This window comes from Salmo trutta, chromosome 30 (genome assembly GCF_901001165.1).
Source record: "Salmo trutta chromosome 30, fSalTru1.1, whole genome shotgun sequence".
Classification (NCBI taxonomy): Eukaryota; Metazoa; Chordata; class Actinopteri; order Salmoniformes; family Salmonidae; genus Salmo; species Salmo trutta.
The window spans coordinates 20,402,115-20,414,471 of record NC_042986.1 but is presented as its reverse complement, the minus strand read 5'-3'; the positions used below and the strand labels follow the sequence as shown (position 1 = coordinate 20,414,471).

General features: G+C 40.5%; 1 protein-coding gene across 3 annotated transcripts in view; it reads right to left on the bottom strand.

Annotated features, from left to right (window-relative positions):
* Nucleotides 1-2,742: 2,742 nt before the first annotated feature.
* LOC115168185 (solute carrier family 35 member E2A) overlaps nt 2,743-12,357 on the bottom strand; it is a 38,541-nt gene continuing 28,926 nt past the window's right edge. For 2 of the 3 annotated variants that reach the window (XM_029723219.1, XM_029723218.1), the window contains exons 5-9: nt 10,971-11,091; nt 10,659-10,712; nt 10,343-10,415; nt 4,170-4,315; nt 2,743-3,868 (exon numbers count right to left, since the gene is read on the bottom strand). In XM_029723219.1, coding sequence (XP_029579079.1) covers nt 3,586-3,868; nt 4,170-4,315; nt 10,343-10,415; nt 10,659-10,712; nt 10,971-11,091 — 677 coding nt within the window. In that variant the 3' untranslated portion in view covers nt 2,743-3,585. Of the gene's footprint in view, nt 3,874-4,169; nt 4,316-10,342; nt 10,416-10,658; nt 10,713-10,970; nt 11,092-12,357 lie in introns of all 3 variants that reach the window. The other variant, XM_029723220.1, reaches the window with a different exon arrangement.

Sequence of the window (12,357 nt, the reverse complement as noted above, 5' to 3'; positions counted from 1 at the left end):
CGTATTCATTATGCCAATTTTGTTGAACTTTTTTTTAAAAACAGAAGCAAACAGAAGGGAGGGACCTACCTGAATTTGTCCAATAGAAACTCTTGTTTTGCTTTATTTTGCTTCCGATTAGTTCTTAAACGGTTTCTGTAATGAAGATGCCCGTCCTTGGGGGCCGATGTACTGCTGGTTTTTGTTTCTCCCTGGTGCTTAATTGCTAAAATAGCCAGGAAAGTCACACACCTGGTTATGCCGGTATTATTCAGTTACAAGGCAAGGACGAGAACCAGGATAGAATGCAGGAGATGTACACCCACTGTCTGCTCGCTTATTCTCTGTCTATAGGCAGGCAGTGGAGTAAATCAGTCCTTGTAGATTCCTCAACAAAATTGATATAATTGAGCTTGTTTAATGCAAATATTAGATTACATCACCCAAATGGTAATATAGAGAAATGACAGAGGAAATGGTTAAAATGGTTGAGACCTTGGGCGTTTCACAACCCGACTGACTAAAATTAAATGTGCTGTTAAAAAAGAATGCAAAGACAATAAAGGAATGTACTCAAGGCAAATAACAGTTTCATGTACAGTACTTGAAATACAGCACTACTTGAAGGACAGCACTTTAAATAAAGTACATCAAGTCATTGGCACCTTACAGTGAAGTCCCTTTTAAAGCCAAATATTCAACTGACTCATAGCAAATAACAGGATTCAATGTGGCACATAAAGTACGAGATGGGTGTGGAAGGCTACACAATGCCACAACATCCCAAATCAATCTCTCTATAAATAAACTGAAGGAATCTTTCAGGTTTCGTGCAAGAAAAAGAACAAACAACAATAGTATCAAAGCAAGTTTTGAGAATATTTTTTTTATAGGTGAATTTGTAAGAACTGCAGATGATATGATCTCCGCAGACTGCACTCAAGGCTTTCAAATATTTCACATTGCTGTGAGAAGTTCAGTGTCAAAAGTGAGCTTTGGGAAAACAAACTCTCTACCTCTTCTCCCCTGAGGTTAAGACACACCTTTGTAGTCAGGCTAATGCCTCAAATATTTGCTTTTCACTTGTGACTAGTTGGTAAACAGCTGAGCTAATGCCCTATTGGAATTAATAAATGCCTTAACTGTTCTACATTATGATGGACGGTGGCTAATGAATCTGGAGAATAAAGCTGTTTTGTCAACGAGAATATGTGCCCATAACCATTATTTTTTTTAAGACCAATGGAAAAAATAAAATCATAAAGGCAAGTATGCAGAAAAAAATAGGATTGTATTGAACCACTTCCACCAATGAACATTGAGAGAAATCCTGAGTTTTCACATTGTTTGAAAACAGGCGAAGGAATGGAACAACAAAAGGAATTGACAGTGTAACAGTGAAGTGAAGTCTGAAGGTCTGGCCATCTGGCCGAGTACTTGTTTAAACACACCAGACCAGGGGCCTCATTTATCAACTATGCATACATTTCTTACTCAATTCTGGCATACTTGGGAGATTCTAGGATTTACGTCAGGGCCGGATTACCAAACGGTCAAACAGGGCACATGCCCAGGGGCCCCCAACCTTTTTTGGATTGTGGATCCCCTGGAGGTCAGGGGCCCCCAAGACAGCAAATGATAGAACAAATCTGTACAATTTCAGGAAATAAGCTTTAAACTGCAATATTTTCTCTCAGCCTCATGGAGAAAATGTGAACAATAGCATGAGATGAGCTATAAAAAAGCACATTTTTATCACTGACCCATGTCAAATAGCATAGAATTGCAGGAAATTAGCTTTAAAACTTGTTTAGCATTATTAAACAGAATTATTACTATTTAAAACAATTATGGGGGCCCAAACGCGGTAGTCCGGCACTGATTTGCCTGTGCAACAAAATTATTGCCATTTATCAAACTGTGGCACGGAACATAATCACGTTTTCATTGATACACTATATTTGTGTGTTCGTGAACAACCTCGCCTGGAAAACTTATTGATTCACTTATGGTAACAACAACGCCTTCATTTGCTGTTTGATTTGGAGATGTTGGAACTGGGCCATGATAGTTGCAAAAGAAAGCGCAATGGCAAATGTGAACACATTTCTGTAGAGGTGTGGGCAGAATGTTTTAATCTTTTGTAGTGACATTTCTTTACAAAAAATGCATACCGCCTATAGCGAGTGCCAAACACTAGTCGCACATTCTGCAAGATTTGTCTATTGAACAATTTAAAACTAAATGCTTCCTACAGCCCACACTTCCATGCAAAATACAAATTGTTGTTAAATATTTTCTTTATAAATACATGATTGTGTTTCTATCTCCTGCCTTGGTATATGCTCGGAGATTAAGGGTGTGTTCATAAATTCAATCTAGAGTGTCAGAGGGGGTGCTCAGAGGAGGCGCTCAGAGGGCGATCGTAAATTCAAAGCGTTGTCAGATTGTCCGTTCGTAAATTCAGCGTGTTTCGCTCTCAGAGTGCACACTGGATGTTCTGGCCAAGCAGTAGGGTTGATCTGAGCGTTCTGACCACACAATGGCAGTCAAGCACCTAAGCTAACTGGCTAATTTTGGCTAGCTTGCTAACTATTTACAGACACAAATGAGAACAGCTCACTCTGACCATTTTACTGGTCCTAGCAGAGCTGGTTAGGCTGTTCTTATGTTATCCAGAGGGTTGGTGACTAACTGTGCTGCTGGCAACAATTTAATTATGCTTTTTGCCGACGTTTACTGACACCGGCCATATTCAACGGGTGTTCATAAATTCCTCAGTTATTCTGCGCTCTGGCACACAGACAAGAAAGAAATAACAATATTTGCTTACAATATAGTTGATCAACCACTAGAAGTAGTGTGTACGCTTGGCCTGAGATTTGCATGGAGATACTCACACTTTCCCGTCAAGTTCAAAATGGGGCCTAACTGGCACAGGAAAGTTTAGTATTTTTTTGTGTGCATGACACTTTGATAAATGAGGCCCCAGGGGTGGGCAAACAACGGCCTGGCCAGATCCGGCCCATGAGCCCATTCAATCCGACCCACAGGAGGGAAAAATAAACAAATTAAAATAAGTTGTTTTTTGGGGAGGGGGGAAATTGTTTGGGGTTAAAAAATAAAAATAAAACACTCCAGGCCACACTTGAACATCTAAAACTAGATAGAAAGTATGTCAAAATATAAATGGACCTATATATTTAAAAATAACTGGAATGTTTCTGGCCCAAAAATAGATTTTGACAAACAAAAATAAATCTGTGTGGCCTCTGTTCAATTTAGAAATCCGGATGTGGCACTCAAGCCAAAAAGTTTGCTCACACCTGCACCAGTCCACAGTCAAACAGTGGTCCGCGGTCAGACCACACACTAAGACAAGTTCACATAGGTATCAGAGAATGGATCAAAGTGAGGCCGAATGAAACCTCAAGAGAAACCAGCCTCTCAAATGGACCATTCCTACTGAACGAAACCTCACTTGAGTGACAGATCCTTCTACCATGCTATGATGACCGTTGACTTCCCTCATTCGTCGTAATACTGGCGCGAGTCAAAACATGGTCTAGTCAAATCGTCTGCGTATCAGGTTCTACATGATCAAAGTTAGAGAGAAGAGACCTCTTTGGTCTCTCCCCCTTGGTCTCCTGGGGAGTCTATCGGTCCGATGCTTTGAGCTTGTGATCCTGCAGTAGTGGTTTGTAGTTGTGGCCCTGAGCCTGGGCGTGGGCCAGGGCGTTTAAGGTGTGTCTCTGAAACTGTTTGGCCTTGTTGTACAGCAGCACGCCCACAAACACTAGGGCTGTGCCGGCAGCGCTGAGCACCGTGATGTGGTTGCTGAACAAGATGACGCTCAGCCAGACAGACAAGGCGTGCTTCACTGTGCTGGCTACACTGTGGAGGCAAGGGGAGGGTGTTAGACGCTGCTGCAGGCCGCAATAAATATTTATTGAATGTGACTGTGACAGACTGCCTGCCTGTCTAAATGCAATGACTGTCAAGGATAATAGTGCTACCTGAAAGTGCAATAGTCCCACCTGAAAGTGAGTGGGTGTGGGGGCTTCTCAATAAATTCACGTGGCTCTCTATCCTTATCCACTTTCCTTAATCTGTACTGAGGTAAAATAACTGATGGGAATGATGGCTAACTGTATTGAGATGCCCCCTGCCTGTGTGTGTCAGACTCCTACCTAAAGGTGACGGGAGAGATGCGTCCCATGAGGGCGTAGGCGGTGACACTCTGCAGGTGGAACAGGGCCCCATCAAACAGCAGCAGCAGAACGATGTCTGGACTCCAGCTGAACGAACGCCCACTCTTCCCAATCACTGAAATGTCCTGGAAACACAAAGGAACATGGGAGAACATCTTCAAACTGTTGGCACTCCCCCAAACCAAATATCAGGTAAGTTGCTAACTTACCACTTTTATTCCAACTTAAAAAGGCAAACAGAATTTTCATTGCTTGTTTTTAAAACAACAATTTGTCAATATAATACCAGTATTTTGCCGATCATTATGATAGTAATAGTACATTTACATTTTACATTTTAGTCATTTAGCAGACGCTCTTATCCAGAGCGACTTACAGTAGTGAATGCATACATTTCATTTCCTATTTTTTTTTTTCTGTGCTGGCCCCCTGTGGGAATCGAACCCACAACCCTGGCGTTGCAAACACCATGCGTTGCAAACACCATGCTCTACCAACTGAGCTACAGAGGATAGTATTTTATCATTTGTATCTGCCATCAGTAGCTTTGGCTGCACAATACAATACTACACTGAACAAAAATATAAACGCAACTTGTAAAGTGTTGGTCCCATGTTTCAAAAGCTTAAATAAAAGATCACGCACAAAAAGCTTATTTCTCTAAAATGTTGTGCACAAATTCATTTACATCCCTGTTAATGAGCATTTCTCCTTTGCCAAGATAATCCATCCATCTGACAGGTGTGGCATATAAAAAAGCTGATTAAACAGCATGATCATTAGGTGCACCTTGTGCTGGGTACTAGAAAAGGCCCCTTTAAAATGTGCCGTTTTGTCACAAAACAATGCCACAGATGTCTCAAGTTAAGTGAGCTTGCAATTGGCATGCTGACTGTAGGAATGTCCACCAGACCGGTTACCAGAGAATTGAATGTTCAGTATTCAATGTTCAATGGGTCAACGTTGTTTTAGAGAATTTGGCAGTACGTCCAACCAGCTCACAACTGCAGACCACGTGTAACCACGCCAGCCCAGGACTTCCACATCCAGCTTCTTCACCTGCGGGATTGTCTGAGACCAGCCACCCGGATAGCTGATGAAACTGTGGATTTGCACAACTAAAGTATTTCTGCACAAACTGTCAGAAACCGTCTCAGGGAAGCGTGCTCATTGTCCTCACCAGGGTCTTGACTTAACTGCAGTTTGGCTTGGTTACCGACTTCAATGGGCAAATGCTCACCTTTGATCAATCAATGAAATGTATTTATAAAGCCCTTTTTACATCAGCCGATGTCACAAAGTGCTATACAGAAACCCAGCCAAAAGCCCCAAACAGCAAGCAATGCAGATGGCCACTGGCACGCTGGAGAAGTGTGCTCTTCATGGATGAATCCCGGTTTCAACTTTACCGGGCAGATGGCAGACGTTGTGAACAGAGTACCCCATGGTGGCGGTGGGGTTATTGTATGGACAGGCATAAGCTTAAGACAACAAACACAATTACATTTTATCAATGGCAATTTGAATGCACAAAGATACCGTGATGAGATCCTGAGGCCCACTGTCGTGCCATTCATCCACTGCCATCACCTCATGTCTCAGCATGATAATGCACGGCCCCATGTCACAAGGATCTGTACACAATTCCTGGAAGCTGAAAATGTCCCAGCTCTTCCACTGCCTGCATGTTCACCAGACATGTCACCTATTGAGCATGTTTGGGATGCTTTGGATTGACATGTACGACTGCGTGTTCCAGTTCCCGCCAATATCCAGCAACTTCGCACAGCCAATGAAAAGGAGTGGGACAACATTCCACAGGTCACAATCAACAGGCTGATCAACTCTATGCAAATTAGATGTGTCGCGCTGCATGAGGCAAATGGTGGTTACACCAGATAACTGACTGGTTTTCTGACCCACAGCCTTACTTTTTTTAAGGTCTGTGACCAACAGATGCATATCTCTATTCTCAGTCATGTGAAATCCATAGATTACGGACTAATGATTTTATTTAAATTGTCTGATTTCCTGATATGAACTGTAACTCAGTAAAATCTTTGAAATTGTTGTATGTTGTGTTTATATTTTTGTTCAGTGTATATTCTAAACAAATGGAGGCCGGTACACACTAGGCTACACAATATACTCCAGGGTAGAGAGCTGCATTGTGGACCCTGCACAGTCGTTTTTCCATGGACATGAACTTCCTAAACATAATAGGCTATAGTTTAGGCTCCAGCATTGACTGGAAAATAAATATTGATAACACGTCTGCCTGCAAATTGTCCCGCTTCTATCAAATTTATGCCAGATTATTTCAAAACGTTTGTCTTTGTTTTGTAGGCTATTCGTTATCTATTGTATTAAACGGAATAGTCACAAACTAATAATCGACTTTTTGCTGATTTATGTTCAGTAGCCTACCTTTCTTATCTTTTGTTGGGCGTGCGAGATCAAGTGTGCCTATATGTGTGTTCTCAATTAACTCATTTCATGTATGTTTTCATGGAAAACAAGGACATTTCTAAGTGACCCCATACTTTTGAACGGTAGTATATCATTTGAATTATAAGAAAGGGAGACATTCCTAATTAAACACTATTGCTTTGTGTAAATTTTCTAGTAGATACTGGCGCTGCAATGTCCGTCATAAATTCTAAATCTATGTCCGAACCTCCCATGTCAAATGAATCAGTCAGCACTGTGGGAGCCTCGGGAGTGACTATGAAAGAGTTGCTCACGATGCCCCTGCCTGTTAAAGTTGATAACACATACATCAATTAATTTACTCTGCATGTTGTCCTGTAAATTTGGCAGGAAGAGACCTTTCTGTAAATTGGGGATAATATTCTTTGCAAAGGAAAAGGCCTCAGTGTTGTACCGCCTCATGTCATCTCATGATGCTGTTCGACACGGTCTCAACATGTGATTGGTACTATGTATGGGACAACATTTTCTCAACTGCTGGCAGTTGTTGGAAACAGAAAGGCATTTTTATGTCACAGACTGGCTTACATTGCACCGCAAATTTCTCACCATTGACAAGAGATTTATATTATGAACAGAATTGGCTGACAGGGACCATACCCAAAGACAGCCTACTGTGCAGTAACATGTATAGTGGGCCCCAATTTTGCACTCTGAGTGTTAAATTGGTATATTAACTATATGCTAACTACCCAACGTGTATTATTTACATCATTCTTAGCTTAGCTAAATGGTATTGTCATTGTGCGTTCTCAATGAACATTGTAAAATCGGGTGCTTCGTAAATTCGCTCTGGCTATCTGCTCCGATTTCAGAGCATTCTAGTCTGAATGTGCCAGAGCGTAGAATAACTGTTGAATTTACTAATGCTCAACACCCGTTGAACATGGCCGGTATGTAATTGTGTTCGAACACAGCTTGGGTATGTGAGTATGTTGATAAAATGTGTACGTATGCTTTGACGAGAGGTTTGACATTTTTTTCATTGGAATGAAATAGTAAAGGAGGTTTTGAGTAGAATCCAATTCCGCTCACTTGGCAGCCGTGTGTGTGGTTAATACAGTCACAGTGAAAGTCACCCTGTTTTAGGTGTGGGGCCGTTGGTCATTGGAAAAGTGAGTGTAGAGAAAATAGAGTTGAAATTGGCTAAATTTACGACAGGAAAAGTATTATATTTAGTGGGGAAACGGACAGAATCGAAAGCAATAAGACTACTACCCATGTCTCTGACCATAGGACCAGTAACAATACCCGGATAATGTTAAATGGCGACAGAATTGGAGTGGATATTGGGGTTGGATAATCCTTGCGAGATTCAAAGACAGTGTATTCTAATAGGTAACATATTAAAATTGTTAGTATATGGGCGACAGCATGAATGATGTTTACAAATAATCCAACTTTGTATCACGCCGCAATGAAACAATCGCTAAAACTGTGTTTTGAGGGTTTTGTGTTGAACAGTATATAGTTAATTTGTTATTTGTGTAAAAAGACGAAGAAACTTGCCAGACATCATATTCAAAATAAAGAAAAACCCTGGAATGAGTAGGTGTGTCCAAACTTTTGACTCGTACTGTAGTCATAAATCTAAGATTTATGAGCCACTTGGGCGCGACCTCAGTATGTGACGACCTGTGTTTACGATCGGCAGGAAGAACAGAGAATGGTGGCGATATTAGCTATCTTGATCTACACAGAAGAGCTAAATTACTTTTTAAAACTCTGTTCCCAGGGCCTGTTTCTGCACATCTGCTAACTGTCACAAAGATGAAAGAATGTACTTTCTATAAGAGGAGAGAGACAACTCAGTTTGTTGAGCATTCAACTCTGAACTATTCTTAGTAATGGTTAATTGCTTAATGTTTTGCCAATCTTATAATAAAGTTGTTGTTTGAAAGAATCTGCAGTCTCTCTTCCTATAGAATTTCTACCACAAGCTACACCTAACAATGCTTGAAACACTGGTTGTAACTGCATTTGTAAAAACAATGCCACTTGTGCAATTGAAGGAGTTTAGAAATAAATGTAGTAGCAATGGAAAACTGGGATCCCCTCTTGACTTAACAAAGGTCAAAACTGTCTTCAAAAGTGTTTTCCCATGATTGCATTAAGAATTGTTGTGCATTGACCGCTTGTCAAAATACATGTTTTCCTCCGTATGGCTCTCGCAAATTGAATGCGCCTTGAGGGGTATTTCTCTCACATAGAACACACTGGCTGACCAGGTAAATAGGTCAACTATTCTACTATTTAGTTTTAATAACAACAGCCTACATGGGAAAAATAGTAGCACTGGAAAGTTGCATTCTGAGTGATGAAGTATAGGCTTTGAATTGCTTTGCCAGCAGCTACACACCACTGTTGCGGTGATGCGCATGATAGACTAATTCTTCTTCTGAACATCGGATTGTCAGCAACAATCATGCCTATCAGTTCAGAGCACACAGTGTAACAGAGAAAATAAAATATTTGAGAATACATTTGGGAATATATTTCGTAGAACAGACAAGCTTCTGTATTAGGCCATTTACACATGCAATATACTCAATAGTACAGTAGTATAGTGCCTTCAGAAAGTATTCATACCCCTTATTCCACATTTTGTTGTGTTACAGCCTGAAATCAAAATTGATTAAATATATTTTTCCTCACCCATCTACACACAGTACCCATAATGACAAAGTGAAAACATGTTTTTACACATTTTAGCAGATTTATTGAAAATGAAATATCTAATTTACATAAGTATTCACACCCCTGAGTCAATACATGTTAGAGTCACCTTTGGCAGCGATTACACAATGTTACAAATTGCTTTGCCACATTTTTGCAGTTTTACTTTAGTGCCTTATTTGCAAACAGGATGCATGTTTTGTAATATTTCTATTCTGTACAAGCTTCCTTTTCACTTTGTCATTTAGGTTAGTATTGTGGAATAACTACAATGTTGTTGATCTATCCTCAGTGTTCTCCTATCACAGCCATTAAACTCTGTAACTGTTTTAAAGTCACCATTGGTCTCATCGTGAAATCCCTGAGCGGTTTCCTTCCTCTCCGGCAACTGAGGGACACCTGTGTCTTTGTAGTGACAGGGTGTATTTATACACCAAAAGTGTAATTAACAACTTCACCATGATCAAAGGGATATTCAATGTCTGCTTTTAAATGTTTGTACCCATCTACAAATTAGGTGCCTTTCTTTGCGAGGGATTGGAAAACCTCCCTCTTTGTGGTTGAATCTGTGTTTGAAATTCACTGCTCGACTTAAGGACCTTACAGATAATTGTATGTGTGGGGTACAGAGACGAGGTAATCGTTCAAAAATCATGTTAAACACTTATTGCAACACAGAGTGCATGCATGCAACTTAGTATGTGACTTGTTAAGAACATTTTTACTCCCAAAATTATTTAGGCTTGCCATCACAAAGGGGTTCAATGCTTATTCACTCTAGACATTTCAGCTTTTCATTTTTAATTAATTTGTTAACAATTCTAAAAACGAAATTCCACTTTGACATTATGGAGTAATTGTGTGTAGGCCAGTGACACAACATCTCCATTTAATCCATTTTAAATTCAGGCTGTAACAACCAAATGTGGAAAAAGTCAAGGTATGTGAATACTTTCTGAAGGCACTGTACTGTTTATGTGACTGACCATGAGGAAGACCCAGGCAGGTATGAGCATAATGACTGCAGCTGCACTGGTGTAGAACTGCAGATCTGGAGGGCTAAACAGGACACAGGAACAAGCATTTTATTCAGTACCGATTTCACATACTATAATCTACAGTCAACATCAAATTCCTCAACTCCTCACATTCTTTACACATCTGTTAAAAAACTGATGTATTGTGCTTTTGTATTCCTATGATACAATTAAACAGGCATTATAATCTAGTACAGGATATAAAACTGGGCATAATAGACCTACATTCATTTACTATAATATGGAAGAACTAAAAACAACTTACCTGAATTTGTAGGTGTCTCCACTTAGTAGCTTCTTTGAAAAAACATTCTGTAAACTGAAAGGGAATATGAAGAGAACAATGAAAACATGTGGTGTTACATTACCTTGAAAAGACAAAACTGTGAAATGTGAGAAAAGTTATCAAAGTTGGTACTATTGTGTTACTGTGTGTGTGTTACTGTGTGTGTGTGTGTGTGTGTGTGTGTGTGTGCGCGTGTGTGTGTATGTGTATGTGTCTACCAGTCTATGATGTTGGTGGAGAGGGCTGCACGCGGGTACTATTGTGTGTGTGTGTGTGTGTGTGTGTGTCTACCAGTCCATGATGTTGGTGGAGAGGGCTGCGGAGAAGCCCAGCATGTTGAAACTGATCTCTGTTGCAGTGCAGAGGGCCAGACCAGCCATGACAGGAAACAGGGACAGGTTCACCCACATACCTACAGTAGTTTACATACGTACGTAAGCACACACACAAGTCAGCTTAAGGACATAGTCACAACACTTAAGGACATAGTCATACTTCATTAATAAGTGCATCGATGACATCGTCCCCACATTAACCGAACATACATATCCGAATCAGAAGCCATGGTTTACAGGCAGCATCCACACTGAGATAAAGGCTCGAGCTGCCCCTTTCAAGGAGCGGGACACTAATCCGGACGCTTTTAAGAAATCCCGTTACGACCTCCGACGAGCCATCAAACAGGCAAAGCATCAGTAACGGACTAAGATCGAATCCTACAAAGTTGGCTCTTACACTCGTCGGATGTGGCAGGGCTAGCAAACTATCAAGGAATACAAAGGGAAACCCAGCAGCCCGGTGATGCCAGCCAAATGGCTCGTCTGGCAATTTCTCGCATGGAATAGCCTTAATTTCTCAGAACAAGAATATACTGACGAGGTTCAGAATAGAGGTCTTTGTTTCTGGCCATTTTGAGCCTGTAATTGAACCCACAAATGCTGATGCTCCAGATACTCAACTAGTCTAAAGAAGGCCAGTTTTATTGCTTCTTTAACCTCTATGGGACCGGCGGGACGAATTCGTCCCACCTACGTAACAGCTAGTGTAATCATGTGGCGCGATTTTTAAAACGTTTGAAATGCTATTACTTCAATTTCTCAAACATATGACTATTTTACAGCTATTTAAAGACAAGACTCTCGTTAATCTAACCACACTATCCGATTTCAAAAAGGCTTTACAACGAAAGCAAAACATTAGATTATGTCAGCAGAGTACCCAGCCAGAAATAATCAGACACCCATTTTTCAAGCTAGCATATAATGTCACAAAAACCTAAACCACAGCTAAATGCAGCACTAACCTTTTATGATCTTCATCAGATGACACACCTAGGACATTATGTTATACAATACATGCATGTCTGTTCAATCAAGTTCATATTTATATCAAAAACCAGCTTTTTACATTAGCATGTGACGTTCAGAAAAAGCATACCCCCCGCAAACTTCCGGGGAATTTACTAACAATTTGCTAAATTACTCACGATAAACGTTCACAAAAAGCATAACAATTATTTTAAGAATTATAGATACATTACTCCTCTATGCACTCCATATGTCCGATTTTAAAATAGCTTTTCGGATGAAGCACATTTTGCAATATTCTAAGTACATAGCCCAGCCATCACGGGCTAGCTGTTTAGACACCCGGCAAGTTTAGCCTTCATCAAAATCAT